This window comes from Ptychodera flava, chromosome 16 (assembly GCF_041260155.1).
Source record: "Ptychodera flava strain L36383 chromosome 16, AS_Pfla_20210202, whole genome shotgun sequence".
NCBI lineage: Eukaryota > Metazoa > Hemichordata > Enteropneusta > Ptychoderidae > Ptychodera > Ptychodera flava.
The window spans coordinates 1,633,041-1,655,207 of record NC_091943.1 but is presented as its reverse complement, the minus strand read 5'-3'; the positions used below and the strand labels follow the sequence as shown (position 1 = coordinate 1,655,207).

Genomic DNA, 22,167 nt, shown 5'->3' with positions numbered 1-22,167 from the left:
ACCACGTAGTTTGGGATCGTCGATCCGGCATGACGTCATCAGGGTCGTACTGATAATTTGTGATCACGGGAAAGGAGACGTATGTAAATTACGGACAGAAAAGTTTGATTTTCGCTATAAATTATTAACCACGGAAACCGTGTATTACTTTAGTTGGATTCAGACACGGAAGGAGAAGCTGCCAAAATGACGTTACCGGCATGGAAAGCGGCGTTGCTTGACAAAAAATACAGACGCGACGAGGAAGGCAGAAAGAGACAAGAGGAAGAGGACTGGCAACTGGAAGCTATGCCGGCTTGGAAAAGAGATTTAGTTTTGAAAAAGCGGGCCGGTGTTCAGCTGAACAGTTGGAGAGTTACGCCCAGGCCGGCAACTGTGAGTACCAACTTTTCTCAAGGCAGTCGGACAGCGGTCACGGTGAAACCCGTTACAGCCACCTCGAAAAACAACAGTCAAGACAAAGTAGCGTCCGAAGCCCCCACCCATAATCATGTACATTCCGCAGACGAAACCGATAGTCCGGCACGGACAGCCCCGATCGACGCTCAGGACCACGAAGGTGTTTCTGAAGAACACGTCACGTCAGTTCATGATAACCCATTCTTCAAACTGGAACGCAAAAGGCTTAATTCGGGCAGTGGAGAGAGGCCAGTATTGAATAGGAAACCACCCTCTCGAAATGAGGTCGATGAATTGAATAGAAACACGACCTCCACCACAACAACGACGACGGGTAGTTCAAACACCAACACAACCCTGCCTGCGAATCAAACAAAGACAGTATCATACAGTTCTGGAAATATGACGTCGACACCAGTTGACTCAAACAAAAACAAACCATATGAACCAGAAGTCATAATTATTCCCAAACCGAAAAACAGGATCATCGTTGATAATCGAATGATTGAGCAGAGACAACAAGAACCTGTGCCCAAACAAATCCGGCTACGGACACGTAGTTTATCACCAGCGGCCAGAGTTGTGAGAAGACAGCTCTCAGGGGAAAGTGAAAGTTCAAGTCCAAGATCTCCCTCCAGCGAGTCGCCCATGCACAGCCCAAGAAGTGTTGACAATGAGAATGAAGAAAGTGTTGAGAAGGGGACAGTCAACAAGCTTCTGGGTTTATTCGGAAAGGCTGCCACACCTGATGACCTACGACGAGGTCGTTTCAATAGTTTGGAGAGAAATACGTACACGAAACCGAAGCTCGAAGGAGTGGTCAAGTCCACCCATTCTCTAGAGAACTCTAGCAAGCCTCCACTTCCACCATCAGCTGTGGTGAAAAAAGCACCCATCACTCCCATGACCACTGTGACAACACAGCGTAAGTATTCTGCCCCTAGTAAACCTGTTGTTGTTAACGCAACACCAGAACCAAAACCAGAAGCCAAGCCTGCAGAAACAACATCAGTGCCTTCCAAGGAGAGTGAAGAAGTTGTTAATGAGGAACCTGTGGCAAGACCAAGGAGATCAAGGAAGAAAAAGTTAGATGCCAGTACTATTATTAGTCTTGAAAATTCTGGTCATCCAACAGCAAAGCAAGAAAACTATGCAAAACCATCAGTGTCAGCACCAACGGAAGACAAACCAATGAAAATTGATGAAAGAAGTAATGAAGATGATACAGATATTGGGAGACATAAGAAGGTTCATCCACTTGAGATAAAAACAGAGGAGGATAGAAATGAAGTCATTAAACCCAACACAGTTTCTAATATTCGCAATTCATTCAGTGAATACAATGGTCCTGTACCAGTGCCTGTTGCAGTGCCAAGCAGTAAAAAGAGGCGTGCTCCACCGCCTCCTCAACAGCCACCATTCCAAAAACAGGAACAGACATCAAGGAATAACAGTGCCAAGGTGACAGTGGGAAATACTGAACAAACAACTCTGAAGCCAGTTCAAGCGAATAAAGATGAAGGAAAACCAACAAAAACTTCTGAGGGAAACAAACCAGCATCAGAGCCAGTTGCAAAACCAGTTCAGCCTACACCAGCCAGTACCACACAAATTAAGCAAACATCAATTAAAAAAGTAGACCAGCAATCTGTGGTAAGCAAACAACCAACACAGCAAAATAATATTAGTAAACGACCAACGCAACAAACTGTTGTGAGTAAACAACCGATGCAGCAGCCATCTATTAGTAAACAAACAATAATTATGACACCAGTAAAGCCAGACTCACAAACAACAAAGTCAGACTCAGAGGTTAGACAAGCAGTTGAGGAACTTAAGAGTGTGGGTACAACATTTCGCATCACACCACGCACTAATAATACTACAGCTAGTAATAGCATCAGCAAGAAAGAAACTAAAATTGTACTAGCCCCCTCAAAAACTTCTAATGAAAATGAAAAGAGTGCAAAATCCACGAAAAAAACAGTAGTTCTGAAGACTAATTCCAATACAGGAACAGTTCAGGCTGAAAAGGAAACTACAGTTTCTCCTGTGAACCACATACCGGAAAACAAGGATGATGTACCAGTTACAAATATAGATGACATTCCAGTAAGTAACATCGATGATTTCCTGTCTCCTCCAACATCACCAACTCCAACAGACTCAAAGCAAGTGACAGTCTCGGAGGAAAGTGTCTCAGTTGTCAAAAATGCTAACTCAGAGACGCCAAAAACTGTACAGAATGGAACTGTCATCGTAAATGGCACAAACGAGGTAGAATCCAAAAAGACAGTGGTTGAGCCTGTAAATGACTTTGTTAAACCACCTCTCAAAAGGATATCAGGAGGAAAGTTCAAGAAGATAACAAACTATCAATTCATAGGAGAAAACGCACCGACAGGGAAACCTTCCATGTTAACAAAGTCAAGAACTAAAAAGGTGAGTCAGTTTTGCACCGCCAAAATCAATTTGTCTTCTCAGAAATTAATTTGTCTGGATTATGGATGGAGGTACAGTGTGTGAGTGCCCAGTCAATGTGCTTGTTGCAAAACATCGGCAAAAAGTACATGTATGCTATTGCACACCTCACTGCCCTGTTTCCAGGTAACACTATGTTGTTCACCTTACACACTGAAAATTGTTATGTTTTATCAAATTTTAGAGTACACAGGAAATTACTTCATCATTGGCAAAAAAGGCAAGGGTCAATTCAGGTTTTGCTCTGCATGTTGCTTTGACAGTGGGATGGGTTATAATCAGTATAGAAGCATTCTTAACTGCCAGATAATGGGTGACCATGGGGGTTCCCCTTCTGAAAAGTACTAAAATGCCTTGCTATTAAAATTGTTGCAGTTCCCAGAAAGGATATTGAAATAAAATGTAGGGAATTTACATTCAAATGTTGCTCGGATTCTAAATTTAGAACAGATTTAAATACTGTATGGCATATCTTTCATGTGGGTCATCTCTATGAGTGATAGTCGTTGTGAATGGGTTGGGCAACTAGGGATTCGATTGGTTATCACTGAATGAGATTTAAAGTGCACTTGTCAACATGATTCAAAATAGAAAAGAGGACTTCCTCAAGCAATTCTTGTGTGTGCTGATTCACTGTCAAGCTCTTTGTTGCCTTGAAACGGATAGGGCTTAAAACATTCAGTTTATGCAAATATAGAATATCAGTATGCTCTCTGTCAGTGTCACTGTCAGTGTCTGCTGGCACCAAATGAATACAAACATTTGTGTCCTGTAAATATATTGTTTCAGAAATTGATATACAACATTGGTATGTGCATATATGATGCTATGCAGAATGTTTTCACAACATATGAAAACTACCAGTATCCTGTCAAGAGTCAACATCATTTGAATGAGTACTATTTATTAATTTTCAATTTTGAATTCCTGCCATATCATATTTTCACGTTATCTGTTAATGTACATTTTTTGTTTCGATAAGCGTACCCTTTGTCCATCAGTTATCAGAGCAAACCAAGTTTCATCACCCTTTAATTAAAATTGCGGACTTCCTTGTTGTCTCACAAAACAAATATGCAGGAAGACTACCCTTAGGGCAAATACAATTTAGAATTCCTTTTCAGAAACCTAGAGAGCAAACATAATACAACAATTTAATCTGGTGATGTTCAGAATATATTGTACTCAGATGAAGGCATAAGTGAGACTGAAAAGGACAATTTCAAAAGATTTTGTTCAAGATTCACTCTCTTTTTCTGCTTGACATGGCATGAACTATCTGAGGCATTGCATCATAAATCTCTTCTGTAAATCCATGAACATCCGCCTCGGAGTCAATGATTTGTCAGTAAAAGGAAAATTAACATCAAGAGTAAGAGGGTTGGTTCATGACTTGTTCTCATGTATGCGTGTCAATTACAAAAAAAGTCTTCACTCAGTAATGGTTATGATGTGAATCATACATGTTAATGACATTACCTAACTGAATTGAAACTATGCATGAAGTGTGCCCTCCATTAGAACTGGGTGAGGAGTGAGGCATGTAAGGTTTCCTTTGCAAACTTGCCACAGGGGAAACGCTACCTGTCATCAGCTCAAGGAATGCCTGTTCCTTTGTCTTTTCTTGAAGGACAATGTGGATGGCAAACACACTGTGACAAAAAATGTCTGAAATGAGCATTGGTGAACGCCCCATGTTGAGTTAGTCATAGTCCACTGGTACATGTACAAAATGGTAGGTCTACAGCAAATTAGAATTGATCATGGGTAGGGAACTTTGTGAACAGTTACATAGGTATATGGGCTGTTTCTTTTGCCGTGTCAACAAATATTTACTATTGGGCTAGGTGGTTTTTGTAGCACTATTACTGTCCATGATCATAATTAAATGGTGGAAGTATAAAGGACACCATTGCCACCTTCTACTAACACCCATTATATAAATAAAATAGGACATACCTGCATATAAATGCACTGTTATAAATATTAGTGTGACTGCACATCATGACAATGTTCAATTTTGTCTGCTGTTCAGTAAATTGAGACAACACATCGTAACTTTAATGGCATAGATATTCACTGGAAAACTTCTTTCCCTGAGATATCAGCAACACAGAGAAGACAAAAGGTTTCTGACTAGATGTTCATGAATTTGAAATATTAGGAGTATTGACCGTGTTTTGTCAGGCTAACCTTGAAAACAGGTCACTGTAGATGTCACCAGTAAGCTCAATGTCATTCTTTTATAAATGTGTCCTGTTAACATATGAGTTTAAAACTTAATAACCAAGCAAACATCAATGTTTTACTTCTCTCTTGTTGATCCATCACATTTCAGTCAGGGATGTGATGTCCATGTTTTGATGTTACTGAAGTGAAGCAGGTGTACTGTATTGTTAAAAAATAAATATTTTATCAACAACGTAAAAGGAAAATTCATCCTCAGTGGATTAAATGCTGAGTTCACTTGTGTGGTTACTATGGCCTTGGGTATTGTTGGGCTGCTAATTTGAAAATGGCCGATCAGGATAAAATTGAAGCAGAATTCCTTTAGTGTTGAAGTGTCTTTTGAGGTACAAAACACAAAAATGTAGACAATTAGCATCTTCTGTCAGGAAATGTGTATTGTTACAGTACAAACATGGTCATGATTAAAGTGTGATACATGGAGAATAAGTGTAATGAATAAGAAGCATATTCTTGTTTTCGTTTGCAATTACGGTATTTCACGTTTTTGTGGTCCTTGTAAAATTTCTAAAAGTTTGTCTTTGTTAGCTACATAAACAAGATCTGATCGGATTAAGGCAGAGTAGAAATATGTAATTTCACTTCTCTATGTGGAAAAAAACGTCATGAATGTGTGTGTCTCTTAAATATTTACAATCAGTGTGTCCGTATGATTTGCATATCTACACAATACTGAACACAATATGCAATGATGAGAGGCCATACACGACATTTTATCCAGTGCAGCAGCAATTTTATAATGTGATCAAAAGCACACACAGCACAGCGTCTAGTCTTTCAAATCGCTCTTCAGTGTTTGCACACTGTGAGAATAATTCAAGCAATACAATCAATAGAAACTGGTTGTACCGTGGCTTAGGGAAAAATAAGATGAAATAATTAAAGGGGGCCTGGCTTTGTGAAGGAGGGGTCAAAGGTGAAATCCCAGCATGTTTACCTTTAAATCGTTTTCTTTTTATTGCAAGTATTGTTAATGATGTTGAGGTGGGCCATAACACTGCAGCCTACATTTCAATAATGGTTGACAACCAGTACATGCCAAACTAAGAGAGTCCTAGTGCCTATTAAAAACTCTGTCTTTTCCTGAAACTCTTATCATTCTGTGGGCGTTACACCAAACTTTTTGATGTTACATGTGAGTGATTCATATCTTGATAGTGTCACCATTGTACATGTATCACAAGGTGGAAAGTACAGATTATAGGACCTGCTTCCGTTAGATTTCTGAACATTTTACATAAACTGCTGCTTCTTCATTTGAATATAATACTCAATAATAATGGTACAGAATATGGGGCATATGAATTTAACTCTTTAAATGCCAAAGTCAATTTTTGTCACCTTTATAAATATACCCTTTTCAATATGTTTCAGTCTTTTTGCCAAATTCTGATAAAAACTTACAGCAAATGTAATGTGATGTCCATTTGGTCCAAAATTGTCAAAAAACTTACATAAAAATTCATAAAGATTGGTAAAATGTTGCGCTAAAATTTTGGCTGGCAAAATTATAGCACTCAAATGGTTAATAAGATTTTTAAACATTTACATTTTGGAACAGAATTAATTTGTAACTCATTTTTGACAAAAGTTGCAAAATTCAAAGCAATATTTCAATATTTGAGACCAGACTTGAAGTCAAGAAGATCAACAACATTGTTTGCTGGTTTTCTGTCTTGGCATGCCAGGCTTCTTTTCAGACCAATAACTATTGTGGTATATACATACGGTATCATTGTTTCCTAACCACAAAGATGTGTACCGTTACTGTAGCAGTGCAAATATGTAAGTCTAGAACTTAAAACAAAGTTAAACATGTACATTGCCAGCAAAATAAACGTGTGTGACTCCCTGTTTTGACAAATTAAAAAACATAAAAGTTTTGCTTCTAACAATTCTGCTAACTCTTGATTTAGTGGACTACATGGTGTTTTTTCTGTCAGTCCTTATGCCTCGTCAGCTTGTGGGTGTACACATAATACAGTTTATCAGATGTGATAAGCCTGATTCAGTGTTTACCAAGACAAGCATATCCAAAGTAAATTGTGTACACTAGGCAAAGGTATAGGGGGCTATTCTGGTGATGATGTCATCAGTTGTACATAGTACATATCCATGAATACTGGAGCCAAGTGACGTATATACCGGTATGAGCTCAGTCTTGCCACGTGCACACATTCCTGTATTTTTATTTCAGTTTCCGCCTTTCAGGTCTATTTTTTGTCTCATCTGTTCTGTGAAATGAGTTGATCAAATAAATTTAGAGAAAAATTCCCAGATAGTGATCGCACAAAACAACGGTTTATCAATACTTTTGACTGTAGATATCTCTGCTTTTCTTTTATTTCTTCCCTTTCTTTATCAGATCTACTGCTCCACTGCCTGCTATGTGTATGCCAAGACCAAAATTTTTTCTGGTTCTGACCTCCTAGTCATCAGACTGTCTTCTCTAAAGCCAAACAATGATACATGTGAAAGTAATCATTTCATCTATCACACATTCCATGGAATTGGTATTTTACAGCCCAAGTATAAACAGCAACCTGCAGAGCCACCCATTTCACTTCCAAAACTGTTTCACATGTCAAACTTACATTTAACAATGAAAACAGCTTCTTTTCAGGTGATGTTTATCTATCCCAGTCATATCAAACCAACTAGTTACAATGGTCATCACTGGCCAACTTCAATTAACTTGTTCAAACCATCAAGCATGATTTTGCCATTGTTTGAATCATAAGTTGATGGATTTCAGTGGTGTTCAATGAACGTAAGTTGCGTTAGTATTTTACAGTTGGCAAAAAGAGGAAATGGGTTTGAGTGATCACAGCTTCTGGTTTTGGCTAGGTGATACCGTTATCCAAAACCAGAAGCATAAGTCAAGCAGAAGGTCACATTGTAAGCTTTCAGGATAACAGTAACAGGGGTCCTAAAGTTTCATAGATAAGAACATCAAGTATTTCAGCTGACAGTGTTCTCCCCTGATCTGTGTGCACTCCAGTTCCGGTCCAGTCATATTATGTATGTTACATTTGAATCACGGAAAGGGATTGTTTCATCACCTGTGTGACTGGTCTGAGTATCCATCAAAGACGGTGAAATATTTTAAACTGCTGGAAAGTAGTTTTCCTGCAGTTTTTGGCCATGTCAGATTACAGTAGTCATGAGATATAACAGGATTGATTATACATGTGCATGTAGGTCTTTATAGTCTTCATAGATTTCCTATTGATATCTATGCAATTTGATTGAAATATTAATTAATGAATGTAGTTTCTTTGTATACACAGTATGCTTGAAGTGATTGGTTTCCTCCATTTTGTCAATCATGGTATACAAGCACAACTTGACACTCATGCCCTTGGGAAAAAAATTGAGAGTAAAAATGATAGTTTTTCTCAGACACTGTGCTATCTAATGACCTGGTAAAAACTAAATACATGTACACTGTATGTCTATAATGATGTTAAATCTCTGAAACAGGTCACCATTCAAGCACCATCAGACTATGTTTATTATATGCCCTGTACTGTTACAGAACTATTATGCTTTGGTTACCCTTTAGTACCTTGTATTGTCCTGGTCGAGGCTGCAGACCGGATTTACATCTACATTGTAGGCGGATGTAATCCTAGTTAGATGGTATTGTTCTTCAAAAGAGCAGATCAAGCAATTCTGCCAAAAATAGGAATGACAGACAGATCACAAACAGCGTCAAACCCTTCAAAGCCTCAAGGCCAGCAGCCATCAATATTTACAAAGGTCACCTTTGGATTTTCCTTCAATTTCAATGCTGCTGTGACGGTTCTCAAGTACACTCACTGTACCATGATATGTTTTGAACAACTCATGTTGTTTGCTAAGGGGGCAATAGCTCACACATCACTTTTCATCAACCACTTGTTGATGCAGTATGTTTTCTCCAATGTTTTCAAGAGCATTTCCCTTATCACACCTTTGATGATAACCTTGAAACAAGTTTATCATACATGTAACACACCCATGACTGATAAAATTAGGTTCTGTGTACTGTGAACACTACACAACTCATAGTGGTGGATAAATCCATGTATGTATGAAATCCTATAGTATGTTGGTTTGGACAAAAATTTTTTGAAAGCCGATTGTGTGTTGGTTTAGACAAAAAATTATAACCAGTAGGCAGTGTCGATACAGCACTGCGTTGTTGCCATTGTTGCGGTCATGAAATGCATAGCAAATGCACTATGTTTATCAAAACAGTGAATTTATTTGGAACACTGGAACGCCATATGGTTGAATTGTTGTCCTTTTGAAATGTATTCAGGGTCAAACACGGTGACATGTGTCAGTGGCAGAATCTGTGCTCATTTTCAGGAAATGCCTCTCAACCTATCTATTGTTGCTGCAGAAACATAATATCACATGGGGACAGCTAAGAGCTATGGTTTTCATTGATACTGACAGCGCTCTAGATAGTCAGTACTGTTTCGTGACAACATCAGGCTATTAAAATTTTTTTGAACAGGTGGCATATTGTTATTGATAGGCAGCAAAGAATATAGGAGAGGTCACAGAATGTGTATCTTCGAATTCATAGATGAGAAAATGTTCTCGGAAAATAGCCAGGCACAGTGATTTAATATGCCTGTCAATTTTCTAAGTGTCCATCAATAAATGATCATTCTTTATTATAAATATACATGTATGTATACCCATGACATCATCCTGTCCTGATAGTTACAATATTAACCAATCAAAACATGTACTGCACCAACAAAAACATATATGGAGAAATTGCTTTTAAATAAGAAAACTAAACTTCAGAGCTTCTTACTGCACTTTTCTGTGTAGTGTTCCAGGTCAGGTTAAACCAGGTGGTTAAAGGGTCTACTTTAAATCATTTAAAACAATTAATCATATATAAAGGATTATATTGTTTATTAATTATTATTTTGATCATTTTGAGTCTCAAAGTTGCCAAGGTGAAAATGGTTCCAGCTAACTGTCAGTCAGACAATGACTATGCGGCCCACTACGTCATCAACAAGTTACTCTTGTATCCTAGTGGGCATGTGACATTCTAATTTCTATACGAAAATGTGTGTATGTGTGTGTCTGTGTGTCTGTGTTTATGTGTATATATATAAATTAAAAACCTGCTGATTGCAACGAAATCCATAATTGCTAAAATAGCATGCAGCTATTTCAAAGTGTTTTACAGTATGTAAATCAACCTTAATATGTATATATTTCTGACCAAAGTGTTGGTTTGGAATATGAAAAAATAGAATGTGTTTACTTAGAACAATCTCATCTAAAAATTTGTATTTGAATAATTCCATTCAACATGTGTTAAATTGCCAATGCACAAACTTTGAATACTATACATGTCAGCCATAAAACTTACCCACAAGTATTGCGGTATAAAACTCATGCTCAGTTACTAACTTTCAACAAGAACTGTCAGAGGTCAACAGTGGGTTGTTCATTTTACCAGGAAATTTCAGAGACTCCAAAATTTCACAGAAGTTTCCACACACTGCTGTGGGCATCTTCTTACATCAGGGTCTGGCTGAGTCACTGTACACACACGTTTTGTGCACATGTAGGTGTATTAATAATAGAAAGCTCATTGTGATGAAAAATTTCAATCCCCATTCTCCTTTTGTCAGCAAAGCTTGGCCATTCTATAGGAAAATTGAAGACTTATGACTAAATCGTTTGTCAAAAGAGATGTATTATGGATATTACTCCCACAGTTGTTCCAATCACAGAGGTACATGTATCATTTGATATAAAGTCCCTAACTCTTAATATTTCGAACTCTCTTTTCTCTGTGACATAGCGTCTGACATGTTGACTCCCAAACAAGATGTATTCACTGCTGATTTCCTGTGCAAGCAGTATTTTAATATTTTGATGATTCTCACCTTTCAATCATTTCTGAATGTCTTCATAACATTTATTTATTGTGCCACCTGCATTCAACGCTCAAAATTAGCAGTAGTCTTGGGTCAACTGACGACCAACTGTCCCTTCCTGGCAACCAAACTTGAAAAATAGTAGTCAGGTTGACTACCATGAAAAATCCTAATGCAGAACAGTGCAATGCTTTTGACAGCATGGGATTTTCCGATAATCACACTAATTGTGTAACTCTCAGGTTGAAAGTGATATCTTAAATATCTGTCATTTGAAAATGTATTTGCTTAATGATTCTCCTATAAACTACATTAAAAACTTTGCAACTTACGACAATAATGAAGCAGATTTTTAATTGAAACAAAACACCCCTGGCCCTGTTTTTCATTTTGAAACAGTTTTGTCCAAGGGAATTTTTACCAATATTTATGAAATATTTTCAGAAATATCGGTAAAAATTCCCTTAAATAAATTTGGCTACCAAGTTTTGTCTTCATACTACCTCTTTAAGAAAATGGTAGTCATGTTGACTATACTCCCTAAAAAGTTAATTTTGAGCCCTGGTATTGGTGTCAGTCGTAATGATTTATCTGTAGTCATAGGGAAAGATTAAGATCCATGAATGCTTTATAAATTACAAGGCAATGATATCTTCATAAAAACGCAGTGCAAAGTGACCCATATACTAAACTAACAGAATTGAAGATCTAGCTTTATAACATTGGTCTGATCATAGACCCTCGTTTTCTCGAGGGTCTATGGTCTGATTCATCACCTGCAGCCATTAGCATTGTGCAATGCAATTTCCAATCAAATATCTGAGAGAGAGAAAAAAGGTGATGGCTTTGTTAGTGTACCATGGTGTGCTAAAATGTCTATGAATTTACCATTTATTCAAAACTTTCATTGTTACGCTCTGAATTGCATCAGTAGTCATGAAATTTGACCCTCAAATATGGTGTGGATGAAGTTACATGTGTGTCTTCTATTTACACGCACAAATGAAGATCACACCGATTCGCATGAAACTCTAAGTCACTTGGTCATAAATTTCATGACCCACTTAGGTAGTTCAAGTTGAAAGATGATGCTTTCAGACTCTTCAGAGGTTCATTATTAAGTCTAGATTTCTGTCATGACTTTGGCTAAAACTGGATTCAAAATACAAATAGAAATGTGAGTTACAATTTACAAGCCTTGGGGTTTGCTAGATACATTACAAGTTTTGCATACAGGCAAACCTGTATTTTATCAGCCACTCCACATTCTTTGCATTTACCCCCTTGGTAGCAAGTTCATGAATGAGCAACTTCAAGTTATGCCAATCTCGCAAGTTTCCACTGTGACCAACATTATATTTCAGAGAGCAACCAGTGAATCCTGAATGGTCTTTGAGAACACTCATGTTGACAAAGCCTGTGTAAGATTTGAAGATGCAGCCAAAAAACTTGTTGAAGATTGTTATCAGTTGCCAGTAGTTGACAGTTCTAAGTTCGTTGATATCCAAAAGTCTAACATTATGAAAGCATTGTCAGCTGTACTTTACTCCAGATTATTTTGCAATTTTGTCTGAGCTTGAACAGAAGAGTACCGGTACATATTATCAATGTACGTGTCCCAGGTACCGCTAGATGCGCTTCACTACTGAATGGAGATACATGTATGCTTGACTCAAATTTAGGTGTGCATATACGGTATTGTATCTGAACAGGAAAGCTTGCCTAACCTTGAAACATACAATAGTTTGTGATAGATCAGATAGTGAACTCTTTGGTGATTTGCAGGTTTATCCCCGACTGCTGTGGTGTGTGTTCAGAAGTGTCCTCAGGGAAGTTTTTATAGGTTATGTGCAAATCTCTTTCAGTTGACGATGGATTAAACTCAGCATTATGGCTCTGCTTTTCTATTGATATCATCTTGCGTTGTGGATCTTGTTCAGGCTCACATCACTTTATTATAATCTTGAACTCATTGTGTTAAATACCGTTGCAAAGCTGGACTAATTCTGGTGTGAAACAGGATGTGCAAATGTGAAAAATATTCTCAGCAGTAAGGTTTCAGATAAGTGGTAAGATTTGTGTGGTTGGTGAGAAAATATGAACTGTTTACTATCATTATATTTGCCAATACTCACATGTTTTTGCTTTGCATATCTGGACATGCCACAATATGCATAAGATAAAAAATGCTAAACATTATGACATAAGACACCGTCTACAATAGACTTTAACCTTTGACCCACCTGCTTGGCATACCTGAGCCTGATAACAGAAAAGAATCTGGATGGACATTGTGATTGTAGTGAACTGTCTCATACTATTATTAACTTGGTATGTTTGGCAACTAAAAAAGTGAAAATCTCACAAATGATTACCTTGATAGTTCTGATACTCCTGGAATATTTTAAGGATAAAGATTTATTATATGTTGGCTTTTTGTACTGAGAGTTCAGTGGCTTGACTTTCTGCCAGACCGAAGAAAGTACTGGCCCTTAAGCTGTATGCAAATTGGCCTTTGTGCGTCTCATACCTGTGATTATCTGTGCAAAAGAAAATCCTAGCTTTCAGTAACACACCTTCATTCTAATAATCCTACACTGATGTAACACCCATTATTCAACACTCTCTCAAGCACTGATGTTCTCCTGTTTTTAGTCAAATGGCAAATCTAATTTTGAACAATAACAGTTTGAGAAGCTTTTGCCATCATCCATCTGTTGTGTGTATACCATGATCTCTTCATGGTTGTAAATGTTCTAGTACTTTCAGATATTATTAAACTCCCTTTTTCACGGGGAGAAAGTTGTTCTGCTCTGTGTAGAAATGACATTGTTCTGTCACAGAAATTAGAATGCCAAATCTGGAAAAGTTCAGTTGTATTATGGTGACATAATTGTCATTCAAGAATCTTTGTTTCTTTGCATTTGTACACTTTTATGATACAGAAGAGTAGGAAACACCCTGTCCTCATCACTGTAATTCATAGCCATATTTAACCATCATGTAAAGGATGGTATTTAACCCAAGTCTCACAATAAAATGCCTAGTTGTCATAATTTGCAGCTTGGTAGAAAACTTCAGTCACTAAATTCTGGTCTGGTCTGGATAATGTATGGTTGTGTCATCTGTTAGTTCAGTTCTTGCCTTTGGTCAAGACAATTTTTTTCAAATAATAGTAGATATTTTCAGCTGGAAGTAAGAGCACATTGCCAGCTGTCACAGCTCACTAACTTTTTCAGCAAATGTCTTTATGGAATGCCACAAAGGTTGATTTTAGTTCAATAAACTGTACAAAGGGAAACAATCTGTCGCTCAGGTATGATAAAAAGTTTGTATCAAGAGTATTACTCTCAGGTGTGTCCTCCTCAGACATTAAAACAAGAGCTGAGCTTGGCAGCCTAAGGACTTTCTAAAAATGATTTAATGATAGTGTCAGTACTTTGAATATCAAAGAAAGCAAAGTGACACAGTCAATGTACAGTGCATATATGCAACTACAAATCATTGGTTAGTATACAGCTGTGATTAAGTAATATTTGATACTAGCTGTTATCAAAGGAGAATCTGATATTATCAAACATCCATAATTCAGTGGTTCTGTAGGTCAGTCATAATTTATGTTAAAGTATACATAGGCGCGTGTATGTACAAGGAAGTGCTATGTGGTCAGAGCTTTAAATCCGGGACATGAATGATAATTTAAATCACAAAAATGTCTGACTAACCAGTGATTAATTTTTGAAGAATTCTAGTGGCACACGTATGTGTTTCAATTGTTATTCAGACAGAAATATGTGCTCAGCCATTGTACTGTAATTGAACTGAGTAATATTTTGTTAAATCTTTTGTTTAAGATTTAAGTATTATTACAGCATCAAAAAATAGTGCGGAAGATGTACAAGCATGCACTGCCATATAGTTATTTCCCCTTTCCTCATCTTGAAAACTATTGGGTATAATGAAAGTTCCCTGCAAACATTGAAAACACCCGGCCCTCTTTCCGTTCTTTTTCTCTTTTATGTAGACTGAATTTATTCTTTCATCTTACCGTGGCACATTTAGACCTAGTGATATGGTACTGCCCTACCACTTGCCAAAACTATTGTCATGTACCTGTTTTGCATTTCTGAATGGCAGTACGTGTAATGGCCCTTACTTGAAATATCGTGAGCCACTGTATTCATCATGACCTATGACATACATTGATTTCAGGCATAATTATAAGCAGTTGGACTCTTTTCATTTCCAATGGCAACTATCACGTCAGAACAATCCAATATGGGGTGCAAACATACATTCCAGTTTGTTTACAGAAAGCGATAGACAACTCCGAATTCACATTACAGTGACAGGTAATGGAGCAATTCATATTTATGAAAGTGCTATCATGGTAGGAAAGATGTGATATATTCTGTAGAAACACAAAATGTAATGTGATAGTTTTGACAAACACCAGAAATGATCAAAAACTGTGCAAATTAACACATACTCTACACACTTGTGACTGGTTGGGTAGAATGCACTGACCTTCAGACAGTCAGTTGCGTGTGGATGTTTTAACATTGTGTGCAGTACAAAGAATACAGCTGCTGACGTACACAGTGCAGATGTTAAAATGTTTACCATGTTTATGCATTTTCATAGAGTTTTGAATTATTCACTGCAGTGTAGTCATTGAAATATTTAAAAATCAACCGAACAGGATGAGCACCAAAATTCATTCAACCAAGCTACTTCAATATCAGCAAAATAGTGTTGTTGTTCCATATGTACATGAGACCTTCATCAAACTCGGTACATGTTAAAATCTGCAGCTGTGCCCGAGGCTTTGTATGCTGTAAAAAATCAAGAGGTTGTTACGGGTATCCCAATTTTCAAGTGTATCATCCTATAAATGGGTCATAGAGTGTGCTCTCAAGGTAGAATGTCCTTTGAAATAGGAAGATTTAAACTTTGATTTCTCAAGGAAACCGTAAACTCTTCTCTTTCGCAAGCAAGAGTGAAATGAATGATTTACATTTTTACTGATATATGAAATTCAAAATGGTCGCTCTCCCTATGTTGAGACTCAGTTGGGAAAATCAAAATTTTGATTTTAACATAAACAAGATGAGGAAAACTGTATTTGTTCATAGTCCTCAGTCTCCAAAATTAGTCAACTCAAGACCAGACCAGAAAAGTGGTGTAAAAAATTTTGAGGGTCCAAATGCTGTCCCAGATATGCACTCTATCTTAAATCATAGTATACAGATTTTCTTCCATAAATCTGCATAGTATGGTATGTTGGTTGTATATATTTGCCACTTTGGGATAATAGAAAAATAAAAACAGGAATAGCCAAATACTACATTAAGGCCTTGAGAAACTCAATGAAAGAAAGTGTGGGGTTACAAAGATGAAGGCAAAGGAGGTAGTGGGTCAGTTTCCTGTCCATTTAAATGATTTTGGCAGGTTAACTGTGTTTATACATATTAAACAGTCAATTGGGATATCACACAAAGCTTTGTGCTCAGCTATGTTTATAAGTATTTGTGGTCTTTTGCCTTGAGTCGGTGTTTTGACGTCATGATAGCTTTGAGAGAGCAAATGCCCATTGTCTAAGTTTCTTTTAGATGTAAGCTATTGGAAAACATGGTGGTTTATGCTGCTGAATCATAGGACGCACCATTTCATCAGGACCAGTGATGATCAGGTTTATTAGCTTAAAAAGAAATGAAGTTTTTGGTCTCCATTCAGACATACAGCCATTTAATGTTGTTCGCTGAAACAGAAATGTATTCACACCATACATTGTAGATTTGAAATTTTGTATTTTCAAAATTTTTGTGTGAAATTTTTTCAATGTCCAGCAGTTATGATACATGTACTCAACAAACAGACCTTGTCTTCATTTCAAATTTCTATGTATAGATACAACTAATTATACTGATGGTGGCACGTATGTATGGATTTTTGTGAAATTTAATGACATTATACAATTTCGGTACAAAGCCATTATCTTCAAAGGTTTCTGGGGATTCCATTACCGATATGTGTTTATGTTCATTTGAACAAACAGGAATCAAGTGAACTTGCCCGTCAGCAAGTTTGTGGTTCAACAGTAGTGTAGCATTAGACCCTTATTGTAGATATGGGAGAGGATGCAATGAGCCACAGTCCCTCCAATGTGTATAGAGGGGCCGTGAATGAGCTTATGTAAAATGGAATTGAGTGAAGAATTTAATATCATGAGTAGGAAATTACATGAACACCAAATGATAATCTCTTAAAGAGGGAAATAAAAATAATGCAAGCTATTAAAAGACAGGTACCTTGTGTCTGAAATCTGTTGTGCTGTTCCTACCTGTTGGCCCCATCGTATTTATAAATCTGCTTATCGTTTGTTCTTGCCCACGGACACCGTCCGGGGGGACTTATAGGTTTGGTCATGTCCGTGCGTGCGTCCGTGCGTGCGTGTGTGCGTCCGTCCGTGCGTCCGTCCGTTCACGCAGATATCTCAGACATGCCCAGGTCAATTTCTTTCAAACTTTGCACAAGGATAGTTTCCTACCCCATACAGATGCACGTCGATTTGTTTCACAATGCGATCAATTTTGGCCGTGTTAGAGGACTTTTTAGTTTTCACCTCCATAGACTCCCATGTATAAGGCATTCTCCATAGACTCCCATGTATAAGGCAGTCCATAGACTCCCATGTATAAGGCAGTCCATAGACTCCCATGTATAAGGCAGTCCATAAACTCCCATGTATAAGGCAGTCCATAGACTCCCATGTATAAGGCCAAGAAAAATAAAAATTTAGTTTCTCATCGTATTCATATTGCAAAAAGGATGCAGTGACACAGTTTTTAGTCCCCACAGATGAAGTCCAGGGGGCTTATAGATTGGGTCATGTCCGTCCGTGAGTCCATCTGTGAGTCCATCCGTTCATGCAGATATCTCAGATATTTTGACAAAATGTCACGTGACCTTGGTGACCTTTGACCTCAAATATATATATTTGTCCATAACTCAGTAACCATAAGTGCTACACCCTTCATATATGGTATGATGGGACAGCTAATGACGCCACATATTGTACCTCATTAATTATGTGCATATCTAATTTTGAGCAAGCCAATAGAGCTAGAGGTCTGATTTTTGGTATATAGGGATAACTTAGCAATACAATTTTTTTGACAAAATGTCACGTGACCTCGGTGACTTTTGACCTCAAATATACATATTTGTCCATAACTCAGTAACCACAAGTGCTACACCCTTCATATATGGTATGATGGAGACCTTATGATGCTTCATACTGTACCTCATTAATTATGCATATATCTAATTCTGAGCAAACCCATAGAGCTGGATGTCTGTCATACATATGCACATAGATTTGTTCTGTGATACGATCCAATAAGGTCGCCATGTGGCCATTTTATTACGATTTTTTCATGTCCTGAACTACAGCTCAGACATGTATCAAGCGAATTTATTCAAAAGTATTTTTATCACAGACCTAATGAAGAGGACTCTATCCTCTCGGAGGACCTGTAATCAAAGTACTACCCATTAACAAGTGGGGACTGTGTCATCAACGATAACTTGTTCTTGCTGTTTACGGGTTTCAAACTGAACTGGAGATGTGGATAGACTTGTAAAGCTTAGAGTTAAACTTGGAGGTCAGTCGTAAACTCCTGGTTGTGAGGACCTTTTCTGTGAGAAATTAAAGTCTGTGTATTTTTTTTTGAAATTTTTTATCCTTGAAGTTCATGATATTGTGTGTTCAGTATCGACAAGTTAGACAAGTTTCCATGAAATATGTTCCTTACAGTTTCTGTATTGTCCCAATTTCAGTGATGCAAATACTTCTTTGCTTCTGGAAATCAAATAAGAAGGTTTAGGTTTAAATATTTATATTTGTATATTGAAGAGCCAAGCATACTGAGTCATGGTGTAGAGTGGTATGCAAATACTGATGCAAAAGTTGATGGTATTAATAATCACAGACCCTTAAGTTAAAAACTTTGGAAAAGTAGACTTTGACTGATCAACTGTCAGAAATGTTACTGATTTATAACATATTATGCTAGCTTTCAACCAGCACATATTTCTCAGTACGTATTACTCAAGTAATTTAACAGTCAGAGAAATGTATACAAGGCCGTAGATACACTACTTAGAAGAATTTGGGTACCAGCATGGCTGCTGATTACATAGAAAGCTAGACAGCAGAGCTATGTTTGTATTTATTCTGTTTGCCAGTTAAATTAAGCTGTCAGTTACAGAATACTTTGCGAATCATGATGTGAGAGTCTGTGGTGTTTTCATTCCTAGTGAAGTACAATGTAGACAGGACAAAGTTTCATTTCAGCATTTGTTCTTCAGATTCTTTTAATAGGTGATATTTTATATATTTCAAGGAGAATGTAACTTCAAAGCATTCCTTCTCCTCTCATTGACCAATTTAAGACTTTCTTTCTTGGTGATCTGCGTTAAAATAACCTTAGGATAAATGGACAATTTTCATTATTAATTTTGTCATTCATTGAACATTTCCTAACCACAGGTTCATGTAAAAGTCAAGACCTCACACTTTGACCGGAACCTTAGCTATTTTACCAGTGGCAGTAAAGAATATACAATTGTTGTTTTGTGCAATGTCTCTGTAAAACCAGAATGAGGATTGCCTCATATCTTATTCTGGCAAACAAACTAACAGAATTACCCAAAACATGAATTTCTATACCTTTTATTGATATTATTATAGAAATTCCATCCTGTTAGAGGTAAGGAAACTTCTGCCAAGTTGTCTTTATTGTTGTCATATGGATAGACATCTACAGCAGATGCAGACCTGACCTCTTTATCAATTACTCATCAGGGTGTTGGCCAGAGATTATCAGATATCAGATTTGTTTTGATATTTTGTTATCACAAGTTGCTGTAGAGAAAAATTATAATCTTTTGAGAGGGATTACTGTAAATTCTTTGAATGTGGTAACCTATATCTACATTTAAAGTTAATACCACTGACTGAAGTGTATTGAATGTTGTGAAATTGGAATGCAATTCTCAAATGCATTTTTGGCCCCTTGGGCAGATGCCGAACAGAGATGTCATCACTCTGTCAGTCTGTGTGTGTATCAGCCTGTCTGTCTGTTTGTAATGAGCACCTTGAGACTGCTGGTGTTTTCCTAGAAACGTATACACTGTGAGTGTTAATTGTGTCATTGTTCATTCAATAAATTCTACCGCCTTTTTTTCCACAGAGGAACATCACGTTCAATGATAGCGCTACAGTGAAACACATGTACCCATCAGAAGAGTCCCTTCTGGAAGATGATGAAGACGCCATCCAACCTCTGCAAGAATCAGACTCTGACAACAATGAGGATTCATTAGGAAAGACTACTGAAGTCTCAAAGGCTGGCTTGAAATCCAACACTGCCCTCACAGCTCAAGGTGAGCATGCTGAAATATTTCTATTCTTTTCTTTATTGCATTGCGTTAACAATACTTGCATTTACGAATTGTATTGCAAATGTTTTATGAAATGTATAATCATAGCATCCACACCTAGCAAATCTTCCCGAGTTTGTCATTGCACTGAGTTCATACAACTCTGGAGTGACTGATTCCATGCTAGACATCATTGTGATGTGCTGTGGTAGCTGAAGTCAACATTTCACAAACAAACACACTGTACACCATAATATAATGATAAACACTGAAAAAGATAGCCCTAAGTGATGGCGGCCCACACAAGAATGTTTGCAGTACGGTGAGCAATGCAGACAGCATCATACTGGCCACAGTCACACATGTTTGCCTAGGCTTAGCCATGCATGAAAAATAAAGACAATCGGAATGTATCACAGAATCACCAACATAATGTTAAGTTCCAGTCCAGGCCCCCAAGCACAGCCAATACCCTACAGTAGCGTTTTGGTTTCAAGGATTTGGTAAACGTGGTCCAAGGACTGGGAACCACCAAATGTTTAGCCAGACCAGTGAATGTACACAGTAGTTACTAATGCACTTGCACTTGAGAAAGAATATATGCTAGACTAGCAAACAATAATAGACTATAGGACCACAAGAGTGATATTGATATTGGTTCAGATACCGGTAAATGCTGAATTGACTTCCTCATACCTGGTAATGCCCTTTTGCTAGATGTGACTGAAACTGACGTAAGACATGTTTCTCCGTTTTTGATGTTCAGGTGGATTGCAAAGCTACACTCCCAGCCATCTTCAGGATGCATATATGAACTCATTGGAGAAGAGAAAACAAGAGCAAACCAAAACAGAGGAGAAGAAAGAAAAAGAAGCTGAACCAGCACAGCCTGATGTGATCGCTGTGAAACCACTAGATGACAAAGATGCTGATTACTTCTCAACTTCTTCCTCGTCAACAGCATTGATGTTTTGATGTTGTGTGTGTGTGTGCTTACAAAGAAGGCAGACAAGGTCTACCAAAGACAAGCAATGGACTGTGCCATTGCTAGGAGTAGGGGTGGAAAGCACCATACAAAAAGTGCAATCTTATTTTGTCTCATTATTTTTAATGTCAAATACACACACTGTGTACATACAGTAGCTGCTATTGTCCAAGATTCATTTTACCAGAATCTGCAGATACTTTTCATTTTCACTTTCATTTGTATTTATTTGTCAAATTCTTGTAAGCTTTACAATATCAGCAACCAGTGTAAATTTTCAATCTTACCCTACTGATTGGCATCAGTGTTTTTTATTAGTCCCCACGGACACCGTCCGGGGGGACTTATAGGTTTGGTCATGTCCGTGCGTGCGTGCGTGCGTCCGTGCGTGCGTGCGTGCGTGCGTCCGTCCGTCCGTCCGTCCGTTCACGCAGATATCTCAGAGATGCCTGAAGCGATTTCATTCAACTTGGTACAAGGATTACTTCATATGTCATACAGATGCACGTTGATTTGTTTTGTGATACGATCCAATATGGCTGCCAGGCGGCCATTTTATTACGATTTTTTCATGTACAGAGCCATAATTCAGGCATGTTTCAACTGATTTTATTCAAAGTTGGTACAAGGACATTGACCAGTGTCATAGATATGCACGTCGATTCTTTTTGTGATACGATCCAATATGGCCGCCGTGCGGCCATT

The 22,167-nt window shown here is 37.6% G+C and overlaps 1 protein-coding gene across 1 annotated transcript; it reads left to right on the top strand.

Moving 5' to 3' along the window:
- Nucleotides 1-37: 37 nt before the first annotated feature.
- On the top strand, nucleotides 38-21,604 carry LOC139152473 (uncharacterized). Its single transcript, XM_070725624.1, has 3 exons — nucleotides 38-2,841; nucleotides 20,288-20,480; nucleotides 21,244-21,604. Exons 1-3 carry the CDS (start codon nucleotides 187-189, stop codon nucleotides 21,450-21,452), a joined length of 3,057 nt encoding a protein of 1,018 aa, XP_070581725.1. The 5' UTR covers nucleotides 38-186; the 3' UTR covers nucleotides 21,453-21,604.
- Nucleotides 21,605-22,167: the final 563 nt, after the last annotated feature.